General features: G+C 49.8%; 5 protein-coding genes and 1 non-coding gene across 6 annotated transcripts; 1 reads left to right on the top strand and 5 right to left on the bottom strand.

Annotated features, from left to right (window-relative positions):
- Window positions 1-52: 52 nt before the first annotated feature.
- On the bottom strand, window positions 53-1,996 carry P152DRAFT_390279 (uncharacterized protein; the record flags this gene model as incomplete). Its single annotated transcript, XM_033676036.1, has 3 exons — window positions 53-377; window positions 534-711; window positions 772-1,996. Coding segments are annotated over 3 exons (1,728 nt in total), but the record flags the coding sequence as incomplete, so codon positions are not given.
- A 2,079-nt stretch (window positions 1,997-4,075) lies between these two features.
- Window positions 4,076-6,220, bottom strand: P152DRAFT_470878 (uncharacterized protein; the record flags this gene model as incomplete). Its single annotated transcript, XM_033681011.1, has 5 exons — window positions 4,076-4,175; window positions 4,242-4,328; window positions 4,411-4,558; window positions 4,611-5,306; window positions 5,566-6,220. 5 exons carry the CDS (start codon window positions 6,218-6,220, stop codon window positions 4,076-4,078), a joined length of 1,686 nt encoding a protein of 561 aa, XP_033537075.1.
- A 775-nt stretch (window positions 6,221-6,995) lies between these two features.
- On the bottom strand, window positions 6,996-8,162 carry P152DRAFT_511594 (uncharacterized protein). The gene is made up of 2 exons (XM_033682714.1): window positions 7,754-8,162; window positions 6,996-7,694 (listed from the first exon to the last, which is right to left on the bottom strand). Exons 1-2 carry the CDS (start codon window positions 7,965-7,967, stop codon window positions 7,048-7,050), a joined length of 861 nt encoding a protein of 286 aa, XP_033537074.1. The 5' UTR covers window positions 7,968-8,162; the 3' UTR covers window positions 6,996-7,047.
- Window positions 8,163-8,355: 193 nt separating this feature from the next.
- P152DRAFT_511593 (uncharacterized protein) lies at window positions 8,356-11,599 on the top strand (the record flags this gene model as incomplete). Its single annotated transcript, XM_033682713.1, has 4 exons — window positions 8,356-10,716; window positions 10,765-10,980; window positions 11,166-11,202; window positions 11,364-11,599. Exons 1-4 carry the CDS (start codon window positions 8,695-8,697, stop codon window positions 11,597-11,599), a joined length of 2,511 nt encoding a protein of 836 aa, XP_033537073.1. The 5' UTR covers window positions 8,356-8,694.
- On the bottom strand, window positions 11,540-11,610 carry P152DRAFT_t12. The gene has a single exon. It is a non-coding gene; the product is annotated as a tRNA-Gly (tRNA).
- A 1,523-nt stretch (window positions 11,611-13,133) lies between these two features.
- Window positions 13,134-14,366, bottom strand: P152DRAFT_185644 (uncharacterized protein). The gene has a single exon (XM_033674215.1). It carries the CDS (start codon window positions 14,163-14,165, stop codon window positions 13,452-13,454), a length of 714 nt encoding a protein of 237 aa, XP_033537072.1. The 5' UTR covers window positions 14,166-14,366; the 3' UTR covers window positions 13,134-13,451.
- Between the last annotated feature and the right edge of the window lie 2,425 nt (window positions 14,367-16,791).

The raw sequence follows: 16,791 nt of genomic DNA, 5'->3' as shown, positions 1-16,791 counted from the left end.
ACATTATATAGAGGAAGATCTGCAGAGTAGCAATTGCAGCGGAAACGTCATTTCAAGTCCACAGCTTGCCCTTACAGGCCATGAAGCCACAGCTAGAGCCCTCTTCATCTGCATCTTCCAACGTGCCCGGATGTCCGAACGGCTTCCTCAACAGCTCGACAACTCGCGCTGCCACCGTTCCCAAATCCAACACCCTCTGTTCTGCACCACCACCATTTCTAGTGGGAGGCTTGATGTCGCGCCATAGCAGCACAAGCTCTGCGTGCAACGGCTTCGCGTAATCGACGTAGCATCCCGCTACGTGGCCCGGATCCGACTCGCGCGCTTCACCAAGCGCCTGGATACATGCGAATGCACGCTCGAGGGCATCATCGATTCTTTGGTCTGGGGCGTTACGCGCGAGAACGCCGTCCGTCATGCCACTAGTAACATCGGTCGTGTCAATGGAGCGGGACTTCTCCTGTACATTTAAAGTGACGTCCCCGAGGATTGGGTTCCACTTCCCTGCTGCGAAGCCATACAGATTGCTCGACGCCGAGCTGTAAGAGACGAGGATCAACATGGTCTGCGCTGCTTCGTGCAACAGGACGGTGCAGGCAGAGTATGTTTGGCTCATGCAAAGCCAGAAGTGGCGAAAAGGGGTTCGTTGCCAAGCCAAGAGATTGTTTACGCGGACGAGCTGGTGGGCACCAAGGATCGCGCGGTTGTATGCTTCGTTGAGAACGGTTTGGTCCATGGCTGTCAAATCGAGGCGAGGACTGGTGATGGCACTGCATTCGCCGAAGGCCTCTGAGCCGGGACTAACGGGAGACGCGCGGGAATGGGGTGATCGGTCAGCTAAAGCGACAAGAAGCGGCTTATGAACGAGAATCATGCTGGAGAGATAGAGCATATGAACGAAAAGGAGGGTAACATCTTCCTGCTCCGGGTTTTCCGGATCCCGTGTATGGATCATGTTGCCGAGTCTTTTGGTCTCCGGAAGGGACGAGGGCCATTCATCGAGGCGACGATAAAGTTCTTGTACCGCACTGAATCTCGGCTGCTCTTCAACATACATAGCTCGGTACACATCAGCAGTCAAAACCCCGATGCTGGCCATTTGCGCGTGAAAATTGGTTGCTCTGGTTGTCACGCAGGAGTCGACATCAACACTGGCTATCTCGTGCCGAGTCAGTTCGGAGGGATAACCAACAGTGGAAGAAAACCAGGATTCGAGGCAAATGAGACTGCAGTAGAGCTGTGTATACTCCGCATATTCGACAGGACTGAGCTTGTCGGTGGCTTGACCATGCACATTCGCACAGCCAACCCATCTTGCCAACGCTAAGCCTGACTGGATATCCATGCGGACACCCAGTCGCTTCTCCGAGAAGTTGTAGAGTGCCTGCAGGGCGAACGCTCGCATTCCACGGATCGGGTGTGATTCGATGCTCTGGTCTTTATGAACCCGAGCCGTGCGAATCAACTTCTCCCGAATGACTAGCGGTAACGGTTCTGGCACATAGCCTCCCCCCAGAGCAGCCAACCCACAGATCTCGCCCAGGTCAGCAATGAAGATCGGCGAGCCTGCGTCGAATACATACTCAATCATCGCCTGGCAGGTTCGCTCCTCCATGACATAGAAAAGTGAGGAAAGACTACTATAGAACCCGGCAATAGAGGTCTCGATGACAGATCGAGGTGGAAGATTCTCAATACTGTACAACTCCAACTCGAACAAAGATGTTTCCAGGTCAGTAGAGCTAATTGACGAGGAAGACTTGGCTTCCAGATTATGGATTCCAGAATCCGTGTATGACTGGAGGGAGACACCTATCGGCAAGTCCATCGATGTCGAGATAGGGTCAGAGGCGGATGTTGTGTCACGACGCAGCTCCTGAAGTTGTTGTAATGCTTCTTCGTAGGAGGCGGTTTTAAGGATGTCCACCAAGGCCTCGAGATTGTTGACTTTGGATTGCACACGTTCGAACTCCTTCTGGGAGATTGATAGCCGCTTTCCCTCGTGATATCGGTAGGTGCAGGTAATTTGTCTTTGGACACAGTTCGCGCATCCATTTTTATCGCCATTGCACTATTTCAAGGGGTGAGCGGGACTCTCTGCAGAGTATTCGCCAGCATGTTGGGAGGCAACCAAGACTCTTCGAAATGATATGAAACGACATAAAAGTTTAAAAGCTTAAACCTGAGCAAGAAAGCCAATGTAAAAAGAATCACCATAAATAAACAGTTGGCTAAGTTTTAGCTGGCATTAAAGGCAGTATGATGGGAGTGGTTCACTGACCCTTGCCTTCTTCTGGCGACACAGATCGCACGCGGCTTGACCTTTCGTCTTCTTTGGGACTTCGCGGGGCTGCAAGGGACCGTTTAAATTGTGGGTAGCCGTCGATACCGTAGGGTTGGATAGAGAGACTGCTGGAGCAATATGGGCTAGCCGATGACGATGTTGAGAAGACATAATGAAGCCAGCGTAATAATGGTGACATCGAAGAGCGAAGAGGCGCGGGAACCGCTGGGAAGCGGAGAAAATCCCGTCTGCGATCTACCAGTCAATGGCCTGCATTGCCAGCGGTCTTATATGGCGCCAAATTCGGTATGATTCAAAATGGTAAGCGCAAACAGTGGCATGCATACGACAGATGAAAGTTTCCAGTTGACTCAACGTTGGAAAATTATTGGATGGAGCGTGCTCCGCGCCAATCGCTATGTCCTACTTGTAGAACGTGACAAGGCTTGGAGTTCGACAAAGGAATTATAGTAGCGATGATACACTTAGATATACAGCCAAAGACTAATTTATCCAAGTACAACAGTGAAGTTTACTTTCGCGGCAGTGTAGTAATAGAAAGTAATAGCCACCAAATATCGGCTTAAATGTCTGAAAGGAACAGAAGCAGCTCGAGAGGGCAGCATGGGAGGGGTTGCTTGAGAAGGGAATCACTACTTCTGCGGGGAGTTGGATGAGACCCCATGCTGCATTGTGATACGGATTTCGCCATGTGAAGAGGCGGAGATCGAATCACCGAACTTGATGCTAGCAGTCGCTTGCTTCTGCTGGTGTAACCTAGGAGGGAGAAACCATACCATTTCTGCCGAGTTCTGACGGGCTGGGCTTCTCGTGTTGTTGAGAATGAGATGCAAGCCCCGCTACGAGGCTAGCACATCACATCCTAGGACCGAGCCGCAGGCAGCCAATGCAAGGTTATTTTCTGCTGTCGGGCTACATAGAACCGACCAGCGCATCGAACCCTATAAATCCATCAATGGCGTCTTCTAATCCTGCTCGCATATGCGTCGTGGCATTTGTTTGCTTGACACCGGGCGTCTGCGTCGTTGTTGATTGGGGCCGCTTCCATCCAGTAGCTTCATCTCCTGCGCGGCCTTGCACTGGATCACGATTTGGAGCTTCGGACCCAAAGATGCCGAGTCCTGCCAACATCATACAGTGTGAGAGCTAGGTCAGCGTGCAGTTACGTGTATCGCCGAGGTCGAGGTTACACAGAAGCAGCCGCTGGGTAGGTGAACTGCGTATATATTTTCGTGGCAATCAGTGCAGGTCACCCCATCGAGTCATCGAATCGACGGTTACGAGCTTCTGCATCTTGCGGGCTCACAACGAAAGGAAGTTTAACACCAAAAGGGGATCGTCGCCCCTTCTTTTGGCGAGTGACCCACCGCCTCTGATAAGCTTTGCGGAACATGCGAAAGATCGATCTTCGTAGCAGTATAATGAGTGTCCCTACGGTGATAGGACCTGCAATTATGAAGAACCACCTGTGAATTGATGAAGCGATTAGTTTCAAATTTTCAAAAATGGTCAGTAAACACGTAGGACACATAGGCGGTATTGTATAAAGAAACTTGGCGACTGAAAAGCGGTGTCTTCCTGGCTGCCGTAGGGTCCAGTATGAACTTTGCCAGCAATCTCACTGCCTCCGTTGCCCATGTCATTAAAGACGTGGCAACCGGATGGGATAGACTATGATGATTTGCGCAGGGAGTCATGCATTGTGCCTGCGCTAAAACCCTTGGCCCTTTCCATGATAGACGTGGAAAAGAAGGGAAACATTTGGAGGACTTACGAGTCGCTATGGTCCCTAATAGCCGGGAATTCTTCGAAATTCATTCCGAAGTAACCAACCAGGAACGTGAGAGGCATAAAGATTAGGTTTATGATGCTGTTGCAGTGTCGGTGAGCTGGTTGATTCTAAAGACGCTCAATGAGGTAGCGCGGGCTAGCTTACCTCAGACTTAAGACCGACTCATTCTGCTGACTCGTCATAGAGTTAAAGATGAAGTCGATCTGGGCTTCTGTGGAACGAGACATCTGCCTAATTCAAACGTTAGCCGTGCGTCGAACCAAGTGATATGGAGTTTTCTGGATGCTCCGCAACGTAGGAGGGATCAACCCACCTCAAACTTTGGGTGATAATGATAGAGTGGTCGTCAACGTCACCCAGATAAGTGTACGCCAAGGGGCTGATCTGGACGGAGGACGAAACATCCCCGTGTGACCTGCTAGCCGGGTTCGCGTCGTGGTCCTCCTTCTTGCCCACCGTGCCTATATAAGTAGTTAGACTTGCGCTATCTATAAACCCAGCTGACGGCCATACCTTGCAGCAGTTCGCGATGATCGCGAAGCGTGTTAATCAACGCGGAAATCGGATGTATGTTGTTGGCAAGCAGCACCAGCTCCGTTTGCAGTATGTACAAAGTCCTAGAGTGATCCATGTCCGGATCAATCAAGACGTCTAACTCCACCTCGGCCATCACATCCTCATATGCAGCCACGACCGCCATCGCAAGATCAGTGATTGCGTCGATCATAGCCTGCACAATCATACTTGCATCACAACTCCTCCGCAAGATAGTGTCGTCAGTCCGCAGACGTGGAAGGATGAGTTGCTCGATGTCGTCGGCGGAGTGTTCGAAAAATGATATGACCGTATTATCAGAACAAAGGAACATAGAAACTTGCTCTACGCTGACAGCAAGCTGCTTCTTCAAGAGCGGAGAATTTCGCTCCATATATAAGCTTCGTTTACTTGAGCCACCACGAAACCGTTGTAGGCTTCTGATGTCCATGAATCGTTTCGGTTCGGCTCGGACACTGTGTGCCCAGGTCGTATCCCCGAGCTTCTCGAGTGTTGGTCCACCATTATCGACGAGAATGCTGGAGTCATCATGGGCTTTTCTCCATAGACGTTTCCAATAACTTGGGCGTCGTTCGAGCATCTCTGAAAGGGAAACTTCGTCACCTTCTAGGTGGAGTGGGCCGAGTTTCACTAACTTTTGAAGGGTTAGGAGGACTGTAATCGTCAGGATCTGAAATCAATTTTGCCAAACGACAAACTGAGTATTATAAAGAGAACGTGGGACATCGATGTCTATGAAATTGGAATACAGGCGCTTCTAAGGAACAAAGAACTCTTTTCAGCAGTAGATGTCGTAGAGCGGGATCCTTTACCCTTCAGCGGAATAGTGACGGTGGTCAATGGAGGAAGCAAACATAAAGGGGAAGACTGCACCCCGAGTAGAAGGGACGTAGTAAAGAAGGCATATACATACCAAAGCAATGGTCAGAGTACCAATCGGTTTTGGTTCTTGAACCTCGTGTATTCATCAGATCTTCAATTGCCAGCCGATGCAACTTCTTATAGTTGCCTAGCATCTGGATGACATCCCAACTCAGCCCGTTTACGTTTATCCACCGACATTTCGTTTTCTCCGGTTGCTCCTCGAGCAGGAACTCCTCGAGTGTCTCATTTGTAAGCTCGGTCTCTACTATGACATCCTCGCTAAAATCCACAACCGTGATGCCACACTCCTGGTGGAGACCGATGTAATGAGGATGTGCGGTTCCATCCTTTGTATCGACACCCGGCTCTGCACCAGCGACTTCCCAGATCGGTCGAGTCGGAGAGTGATATTCGCGTATGGTGTTCGATCGTTCCGGTCGGCGACGGGATTGGATAGATGCGCGCGATGCATAGGACGTAGAACGAGCAAGCGGCTCCGGTTCAGCGACGGTCTGATGGCGCCGAGAGGCGGGCGTCGGCGTGAAAGGTATATGCGTGCTCCCGCCCGGGCTGGACTGCGCGCGAGCTCGATTTTCGGCGAAGGGCGACCGAAACTGAGGGGCTTGAGAGGCCCGACGCGGAGAAGTCGACGTGATGGGCGAGGTCGAGTTCGCCTGGAAATCCCGAACACTGGGTTCGCCCATTGCGTCCCACGACAACGGGAACACCCCCGATGGTTAAGGATAAGAACAATGGGTAAAAAGGTGGTGGGAGATGAGAAGAGGAAAAACAAGATCGCTCTAATAATACCCCTATGTTTTGATATTAAAAGGTGTGAAATGGGGACGTCATTTTCAGTAGGCCCCTTTTTCGTCCTATCTTAATGATGGGGCTGAAACGTTCTTCGGGAAAGTACAGCATAGGATGCCATCAGCACAGATAACGGTTTTACATATGAAGTTTTCATCAGAGTTCATCATTGGAGAGAGAGCCCAGGTGCTGGTACCGAACAATACATTCTTCACAGGATGTCGTAGAAACTAGAAGTTGTAGTTAGAAACCCGGGTCACTCGTCAAATTAACGTCATTTATCGGCACCATTAAACGTGGTTCATGCTGGGACGGGCCGAATCGCGGAATGAAGCATATTATAGTCCAGACTCCAGGCCGATTCGGTGCCGACTGCCGAGACTTCGGACTTTTATTACTTCGGACTTTTATTTCACTACGGAGTACTGATTTACTAATATCTCGAGTCCTCGACGGCAATATTTACGGCGACTACGGGCGACAGGCTACAGCCTGATGACCAAATACTGGAATAAGATCATCGGCTCGACAAGCTGGAGACTTGTAGGAGAGACAGGCCGGAATTAATGTTAGATCGAAGACTCGACACCATATCGAGTTTTTTTTTCTTATCACACAACACGACGCTTCTCTTCAACGAAAATCATTCCGAATTTCGAAAGGGCTTCGGCTTCAAATACACCTGCTGCTTTTCATTTCCGAACATTGTCTCGATTCCTAACTAGAGTACCACGGTTGACCTCGCAGCGTCCAATCTGTCCCTCAGCTTCTTTAACTTTACATGCTCCTTCAAATGGTGTATGAGTGCCCGGACACTAACAGTGTAATGCTCTCGACCAAGACACTGGCACTCAACGCACATGAACCACGCTCTGCGATCCTTTAAGGAAATCGATGCTCGAACATGGGTTCTTGCGACAGCAGTCCACCCCTCCTCGCTATGGTTCTGCTGCGGCAACTCGAGGTCCTTGAGCTCCAGGCCGCATTCTTCACAGCGAAACGATTCCCCATTCGGAAGCGTGGTAGCAACATCTAAAATTGATGCGTTTAGGTCTCGTTGAAGCCGAAGTGCTCCTGGGCAGTAAGGCGAGCCATGCATGCGTCGAAGGCTGGAGTGGTTGACAGGAGAACCGAGAAGAACAGTAGGAGTGATTTTCCACCTTCTTTGAACAAATTCGCTCAGCGCCGATTTTCCCTTCCTCATCTTCTCCTCCAGAGTGTCGTGGAGTTCGGATTCCCACTCTTGTTCCACCTCGGGATCGAAGACGACGCCCTGCTCGCCTTCGGCATTGTCAAGCCGCAAAGCTAGTTGGTCGATGAGTCTCTCGATATCGACACTGATCTGATTGAACCGTGCAATGCATTCGTCTGTGGTTTTGTTCAGTCTCCATTCTTCACTATCACCTTGGTTATAGTCGATTACTTACCGTCGCCTTTCGCAAACTCTTCTCCCAGCCGAAGGACCAGCTTATTGTACGGAGACTGGACACCTCGTGGTCCAGCATGCAATAGCTCGTGTAGCTGTTCGTCTGCATTAATCGCGAATCCGCGCTTGGTGCGATATTTCTCAAATAGCTTGCTACCTGATTTGATTTTCCTCGCGATGTCGGGAAGCTGACTTTTCAGCTGCAAGTCAGCCATATAGTACCGGCGCCAACAACAGTCCAATATAATTTCTTATTGTGCTGCAAAAGAATTGTTCCTCATAGTCTTTGAATGCCGCTGCTGCACGATTGGTCTGGGGCAACTTGTGTTCATTTAGAATGGTCAACCGGGTCTATTTGGACTTCTACAGCTACATGCATTTCCCTACATCTTTCCTATTCCATCTTAAACGATTTCCATGTTAACCTTCAAGGGTGTGACCTCACAGTGTCAAGAATGTGGTTGGTGGTTGCTGGTGTTGCCTAGCCGCGTCACCAAGTTCGCAATCCATCCAGTCGTATCGCGGCCGCCAATCGCCACCGGCGTCTAGAAATCATACGAAAGCGCTCTGATACACATGTCTTAATGATGTACACGCAATTATTATTCGCGTTGCATACGATATTGATGCTTTTGGACACCGTGTCTTTATTATATGGCTCTAGGCTCCAGGCAATCGATGAGTTTGTCGCTTGGCCTTGGGGAAATATGAGGCTCAGAGACATGGGCAGCATATGAAAATTTGCCTTCGTCTACGCGTCAAATGTCCTCGTAATGGTTTTGATTTCTGGATGGGCTCTTTTAAAATTTCGTATTTCATCTCCATTTTCGAGTTCTTTGAACTTCCTGTGAATACCTTGACAACTGACCTTTGACTCTGAATTATATCTGGCCCATACTATATCCTTCAAATCTTTCCCTGAGACTCGCACACTGACCGAATATGCCAACGGTTAATCAGAATAGGAGCGGTTATCCAGGGCATGTCAGGTCCCCTGGGAGTCCTCTTCAGGCCAACGCCGCCACGTCGGAGTTTCTGTCAAGCCCTATTTTGACTCCTCCGCATGGAGGATCCGACGGCTGGGAAGACTTGGGCTCTGCAATCGAACTACAAGACGATCGTGAGACCCAGTTTTTGAACGTCGTCGATGACATACGCTCCCATGACCTCAATCGTGAATTGAGCCTTCCACAACTCGTCGTGTGTGGCTCCCAATCAAGCGGCAAGAGTTCGGTCCTTGAGGCTATTACTCGAGTCCCGTTTCCACGAGGCGATACAACATGCACTCGTTTCGTCACCGAGATCCGCCTGCTGCGCGACAATGTTCGCTCGGTGAACGTCAGCATCATCCCTGATAGCTCACGCAGTCCCGCCAACCAAGCCGCCCTTAGTGGCTTCAACATGTCTCGACCTTCGCATCGGTTGGAAGAGCTGATGAAGGAAGCATCGCGTGCCATGGGGTTCACCGACAATCCAGCATCGAGTGGCCTTAAGTTCTCAAAAGACATCCTTCGAGTGGAAATCCGTGGACCGACCAACCAACGACTAACTATCGTTGATCTTCCTGGCCTCATCCAAGTTGACCGCCGAGATCGAGATGGAGAAGTGCTGATGGTCGACGAACTTACGGATCGCTACATTCAGGACCCGCAGTCCATCATCCTCGCCATTCTCAATGCCGACGACAACTTCCAGAAGCATCGCATCTTGCAGAAAGCTCGTGACGTGGACCCGGAAGGCCGACGAACTTTTGGCATCATCACCAAGCCGGACCGCACCGAACCAGGCATGGACAACGAAGCTGAGTGGATCCGAATTGTTCAGGGCCGAAATGAGGATGTCCAGTTCCAGCAAGGATGTCACGTCTTAGTCAATCGTACCGCCATTGAAGTCGTCAGCAACACTTCATCAGAGGAGAGAGACCGCAAAGAAGAGGCATTCTTTAAAGAAGAACGATACTCCCAAGGCGAGCATGCGGGCAAACCAAATCGTTGGCATGTGCTGCACCGAGTGGATAGATGGGGAGTTAAGCATTTGCGGAACAGGCTTAAAACCGTCTTGTTCAAGCACACGCTCGACCAAATGCCTCGTCTCAAGAAGGACATCAAGCAAAAGCTCGCTGGTTACGATGACGAGTTGAAGGCGGTATCGAACGGACTCAAGGACCCCCATGAGATGAAGCGAATACTAAGCGACATTAGCATGGAGATGTCAATCATCACCGAACACGGCGCAAAAGGTACATACAATGAGCATGAATTCTTTCAGCTGTCCGAGGCTGAGCGCGGCCGTTATCTCCGCGCCAAGATTCGCTCCGAAGAGCGAAACTTCTTTGACGAGCTCAAACAGCATGGCCATAACATGGAATATGCCTGGACCCCCAACGGCATCGTCCCTTCTGACGGGACCGAATGGGTCCAGAAATTCTACGATGTCCTGGTCAAAACTCAGGGCGCGGAACTTCCCGGTTACTTCGACCCGCAGCGCATCAACCTCCTCTTCGTGGACTATTCGAACCCATGGAAGGATATTGCAGAGGATTATGTCGAGCGGGCCTTCGAGCACTGCCGGACCTTCCTTCTCGAGGTCCTTGCATTCAAATTGAATAGCCAGTTCCCTGCGCTGAGTTCCCGCTTCTGGGCGCATGTCCTCGAAGACCGTCTCGATGAGCGAAAAGGCTGCGCGGTAGAGGAACTTGGCAAGCTGGAGGTCGATCGACTTGGAACTGTCATCACTGAGAACGAGAGGTTTTGGCAAGAGAGCAGTCGCACGTACGCCAGCCGAATGTTCCGAAAAATCAACACTGCTCAAGACCTCATCCCGACTGAAGAGCACGAGCCTGCCCTGAGCATCATCGGAAATACGCCGGAGTTGACAGCTCAAGCGCTAGGAATGGGGGATGAGGAAAGCCTCCGCAGAGATACGGCGGTGAAGATGATTCAAGATATGCTAATTTACTATAATGTAAGGCTGAACTCACAATTTTCACACTACTTGCTAACAATACTGTAGATCTCACGGGATAGATTCATCGACAATGTCCTCATTCAAGTGGTCGAGCGACATCTGCTCGTGGGTTTGAGAAAGGTGTTCCAGCTGGACTGGATAGATGATGACGCCCTGTTTGAACAAGTCTACCATGATCCGGATCACGAGACCAATTTGCGGAAGAAGCGAATATTGGGGGAGAGGAGGAAGAATTTGAGGAACTGCTTGGCTAGTTTCGAGGTATTGACCCGTAGCTGAAGCGACCTTTACTGTCATTTATTACTCATCCCGTTATCAGAGGCCTCGGATAGTTCGAACACCTTTTAGGAACCCTATTAGATAGCCATTCTCCAACCCTTACTGCTTATATGGATTTCTGTTATCGTGAGCCCCTAGAAACGTCTCGGCTTGATACACACCTTCAGGGAGACCCTTTTCATTTGGCTTTATTCGGGATGTACTGTAAGTCGATCCGTATACATCAAACTCGCAGTCCCAGGAATATTTTTACATCTTCATGGGACGTCTGATAGAGAGTGCTCCGCTGAATCCTGTGTAATAACTCGAAGTAATAATTAGAGGTGAGTCTGCCCCTGAACTGAAATGACTGAGCTGCACTCAAGCTGGCTGCTTGTTTCGTGTTTCTGTTTGGCGCCTAAGGCACCAAGGCGTAGAAATCCTCTGCTTCCCAACAACCCACACCATCGTCGGTTTGGACTTCCCACTATCAAAAATGCACCAAGGAATGAATTTCTTCGCAATCTCGATTAATATTATGGGCAAAAAAGACAAAAAGAAATGCACTAACCCGGAATCGAACCGGGGCCGCGTCGATGGCAACGACACATTCTACCACTAGACCATTAGTGCAGTTGTTAAAGGCGCTTGTCGTTGTCGACAGACGCCTGCGATATAGGATAATCTCACAGTTTAGATCATGAAATCATTTTGCTCCTTGCAACCAATATACCCGCGACACTACTTCGGTAAACAGTGGTCGGATGGAAATCCACCTCCAAACGCTAATTAGCAGCTCTTCAATTGCAGCCTTTTTAGTTTCGTCACCCTATAATAATTCGACTAGCGGTGATGGCGGAGGAAGGATGAAGCGGAAAATATCGCTCCTGCGAGTTCAACAAAATCGGCCCAAATCATCAAATATCAATAGATTGTTCTTCTAAGACAAATACTCTTCACCACACTTTCGATACATTATATAATTGACCTAGCTCAATTCAAGCTTTGGTGGTGAGTCACTGAGTCCAAAACATTCACAGCACGGGCATGGCCTTAACATGGAACGTAGAACTTTCGAACGCTATGGTCGAAGGTTACAAATCGCCAGCTAGGATATCTCGACCTTTAGACAGTCTCCATATAGCCCCTTACATATCCTTGGCGTACGGTGTTGAAGCCCGCGGAACCAACAGCGGCTGTGTCTGCGTCTGCGTCTGTGTCTGCGTCTGTGGTTGCGGCTGCGTCTCGTTCAACTAGTACGTGTTGGCCCCCGTCGACTTGTCGTTCTCGCCATTCCGATTGTAAGCGGCGCTCGTATTCTACGTCCCATTTTCCCTGTATGGGGCGCCGCTGCGGCAGTGCTTATGAAGGTAGACACTGTACACGATGAGGGTGATGATGGGAAGCAGCCTATGCGAATTGTGAGAAGAGATTGCGGATCGGAATATATCACGTTTTAACTATAGCAACTGGCCATGGAGACTTAGAAACCTGGATTGCATTGGGGTCTGGCCATTTGTCCGCAATGACTTTGGTGTTGTACTTTCGACTGTCCATCCCAGCCCTCTATGTGCATCTGCACAAAGGCAATATTTGTAGACATGATGATTCTGATTGTGAGCGGCGTGGGTTGCAATTCTGGCGTTGGGCTGCGATTGGACACATTGATCGGTTAGTAAATAGGGGTTCTGGACATTGCTTCGAGTCGTCTGATGAGACAATTAGTGAATTGTTGATTATGGGATGTGTTTGTTTCTATTCTTTCTCATACATCGAATATTTCCGTGGCTGCCCGCAGTCCATCCAATCCAGCCTGGTAGAGCTTTGGACAGCATGATTGCCAAGGTTAAGAATGGCCGGGCACATTCATGGCGCTTTCGCTCCTGGAATGATCTAGACAAACTTCGCATCCGCATCCTCTTCTTTCCATTGAGTCTCGACCTTCCGTTCTTCACATTATGGAGGTACCCTATTTTTGGTTCAGTTGGACCTGATTTTTGGATTTGAGTCTTTGAAGTTTTGAAATTTTGTGACAATGATTGGATCAATACGCCAGCCTATTTGTGCGCATTCCAGAATCTTCTGTTCCTTTCCTTCATCCCCACGATTCAAGGCTGACAGTAGAAAAAGACCTCGTTCGTGCCTTCGTTAGCTTCAATGAAGGCCGGATGTGGCTTGTGAGGTCGGTCCGCGGCGGTACCTTCATAGTCGGGTACTTGTGCGCTGTGATATTCCTAGTTGTAGAGATAAGGACATCCTAGTAAAGGAGTGGAGAAACTGAACGTCATGAAGAACATATTTCATTGTACAAGCGCCACTGCAGTTTGTGCCCACGTTCGAAGAGACAAGTCATCCGTACAAAACGCTTCAAATTGATATACAACACTTCTGAGAAGGAGTATGTCGGACCACCTTAAACCATGGTGGGGTAATGGTAGTCATGTGCTCCATCAGGCTGTGATGATAGAATATGGTCAACGGAGGGGCTCGAGCCACTCGTTGACTTCATCGAAAAGGCGTGCGTTCTCGACGAGACGTCCGGCAGTCTTAATGCCTTTGTAAACCTGATTACTAGTTAATATCGCAACAACTATTGCAGGTCCAAAAGAGAACTTCGGGGAACATACTGCATCCCATAACACGAAAGCTTTGTCGATGTTTTTCGCGAATTCAACGCTGTGTGGGAACCACTCGGTCGCGCCTCGCTCTTTCACCGACTCCTTGACCTCCGCTGAGCTGCGGTCGGATGCTCCAACGAGCTCGTCAAGGTACGATTTGACGGCGATCCCAAGTCCGCAGTCGTTGGAAAGGAGGAAGGGCAGCTCCAGGCCTAGGTCCGTAAAGTCAGATCGATCCCGCTCAGCACCGCCGCTTAGGAAAAACTGGGTTATGGTGACTTCCATCAGGTCTCGTAAACTGCCTCGGACAGTATTGATCATGGACTGGTAGCCTAAAAGGTGTTTGCTTAGTGGTCCCGTGAAACCGATGGTGTTGTGTTCCAGCTTGCCAAGACAGGCGACGCGAGAGATAAGGAGCGTATTTCGTCGATCCGTATCGGAGCCGCGGAAGGGTGCACCGCTGTACGTAGGGAACATGTTTTCCGCGTCGAGTAAGCCTAGGCGCGCGAGTTCAATTGCGACAACAGCAGCTTCTTCCAATCCTGGATGACTGGCGAGGGTTTCCAGCATGGTGCAAAGAGCTTCGCCCCATTTGGTCAATTTGTGTGAGGAAGGATCGACATAGCCGCGAAGTTGGAGGAAGCGCCAAAGGCAGTTGTATATTATCTCATCCTTGTCTGTGAGAGGCTTCTTATCAGCCTTTCCGGTGGTCGATGAAGCAAACGAGTGATCCTTCAACACTAAGACTGCTCGACTCAAGGAGCCATTGCCCTGCTTGCCGATTAGACTTTCCATAACGTTCTGATTAAAACGGAGAAGGAAATACCTTGAATTTCTCAAATGCATCGGCAAAAGAAGGCGTCTTGAGTGACCAGGCGATCACGGTAGGCGCATAGTCCGTTGTGTCACGGATGGAAATTGTTCGCAAATTATCCTTCTCAAACCAACACCGGAATGTAAGGTCTCTATACTGGTAGAAACGAGCCAAAGAACGCGAGAGGAGCGACAATGTTGTTGTGCGAACCTCTCTCAACTTCTCTGACACCAAGCTTCGATACTCTTCGGACTCCCCTCCATCAAGCGGTGGCAGTTCGATGATCTCCCCCGATGTCAGCCAATTGAGTACGCGCGGTCCAATCATGCCTTTGGAGAGATAGAGATAGAGTTCATCAGGCAATCGTTGGCCGATGAACTCGTGGACATCGTTCGGAACATTATGCGCGTCAAGAGGCTCGACTTTCCCTTCTACCGTGAGGACAATATGGTGCTTGACCGCAAGCTTGCTACGGCGGAATCGGTCTATGTAGTTTGTTGCTCGCATTTGTGGCGCGTCCTCGTGTTGCAGGCAAACCGCGTTTCCGGATCGAGTGAATTCGGATACAGACATTAAGTCCACCGCAGCTTTGAGTTTTGGTTGCTTGCGATTCGCGCCATTCTCGAGGAGGGGGAGGGTCAGAGACAGCTTCGAGCCAGCGAGGAGGCAAGCATCGACGAACATATCCGGGGAGATGTTCCCGAGTTCTGCGAAACAGGCACGTCGCTTAACCCATGTAAACTCTTCTTTGTTGTTGTCCCAGTTGGTGATGACGGAATCAACGTCGAAGAGAAGCAGCTCAGACGAGCCCATGACCGCGTCAATGAAACGTCGAGGGTGGCGCTCGAGATAAGCAAGCTTCGAAGTCTGTTAACAGAGATCAGGGATCGAAATGGAGAGCCCGTACCTGTGCCCATGAGGAATATGGTGCAACCTGAAACTTGACGCCCTCCTCTTTCAGGATGGCTTGCAAATATCTGAACATATCTTCCGCCTTGACGGAGCCTGCGGTCATTAGCACCTGTAGTCTTTCCCTGACGCCAATTCGCGCTCATACCCGACTTTCCAAACGTTTCCACAGCTCTCTCCGGTTCCTGGTGGTTATATAACTCCCACGCCTCCGTATTGACGCTTGACGCCTTCTCAGGTTCCTCAAAAGGGCGGGTGTTTTTTCCAATATTGAGTCCGCTAAAAACAAAGAGCGGAGTGATATCCAGGTCGCGGAATCGACGAATGTTGTTCTTGACGGTAACCTCCATGGTAAACGGATGGCCTGCTAAGGCGGAGAGAAGCGGTTCGCGGGTCGGAGGAGTGTTCATCATGCGGGTCAGGTAGTCGGCCGCCTCAATGGCTAGGACAGCACCACGGAGATCTTCCTGAGGTCGCGTGTCCGCGAAGCTCGCGCTCCATTCGTCAAATCCTTGAATCATGGTGATCCAGGATGCGAGGTCTCGCTACTAGTACCTAAGAATGGAATAGCACCTAGTAGAGTATCCAATAGGAAAGGAAATATAGACCACGAGGCGGGGGAGCGGGGGTAAATGTGAGAGTAAAGTGAGTGGCTTTGTGGGTTGAGATGTTTTGTAAAGCTTCAACATGAAGTTCAAACCGTCTGTTCAGTTGCAGTCTGGAACCGGAATGAGTGATCGCCAGGAACATCTGAGGCTGTAAGGCATACCACAAGCTAAGCTGCTAGGCTTGGCAAGTGCATGTGACAGGGTTTACAGCTTACTAGAGCACTAATTGGTTGCGCTTACCTCAGCAAGCTCAGGCTATTTCTCAGGGGAGTCTAACCTTTTTTGTAAAAGGTCACGTTACTTTAACTACTCCTCTGGTAAATAGCCTGAGGATTCTGTCAATGACGCGCACTGCTCTGCATAAATTTTGTATGTGGTTTGTATGTATCTCTGTGGATTTGACAAAATCACGATCCATTAATAACCACATCAAAACACGTCGTATGTACTCCAAAATCTGATCGATTGTGTATTAAAGTATTCTCTATCTCGTAATTGATTTTTTTTTACATGTCCATGCTTGTGTCGGGTGAAAAACGCTAATATGTGATGAACTAGACCACACCGAAATCACCATCCAGCCATCGTTCCGGAGCTTACGGTCGAATGAGCCTGGAAAACACCCATTGGATGTCATATAACGCCTTTCTCGGTCGGTATTCACACGAATATCTATTATTGAACACATTTTGTGTTCATATTTCCCATGCGAAGCAAGGCGAGCGTTCGAAACGGGCGACGAGAGACTGTGGACATCGCCAGAGATCTCGTCCACGATGCCTATAGCACTACGAGTATGCTAGCTATACAGCGGCTGGTCGAAATTGCAAGAGACGTGCCCGAGGAAGTGCAGAAGGTCATCATC

This window comes from Eremomyces bilateralis (assembly GCF_010015585.1).
Source record: "Eremomyces bilateralis CBS 781.70 unplaced genomic scaffold P152scaffold_3, whole genome shotgun sequence".
NCBI classification, from domain to species: Eukaryota; Fungi; Ascomycota; class Dothideomycetes; order Eremomycetales; family Eremomycetaceae; genus Eremomyces; species Eremomyces bilateralis.
Note: the sequence above shows the minus strand (reverse complement) of the source record. Positions and strands in the feature narration are given on the sequence as shown.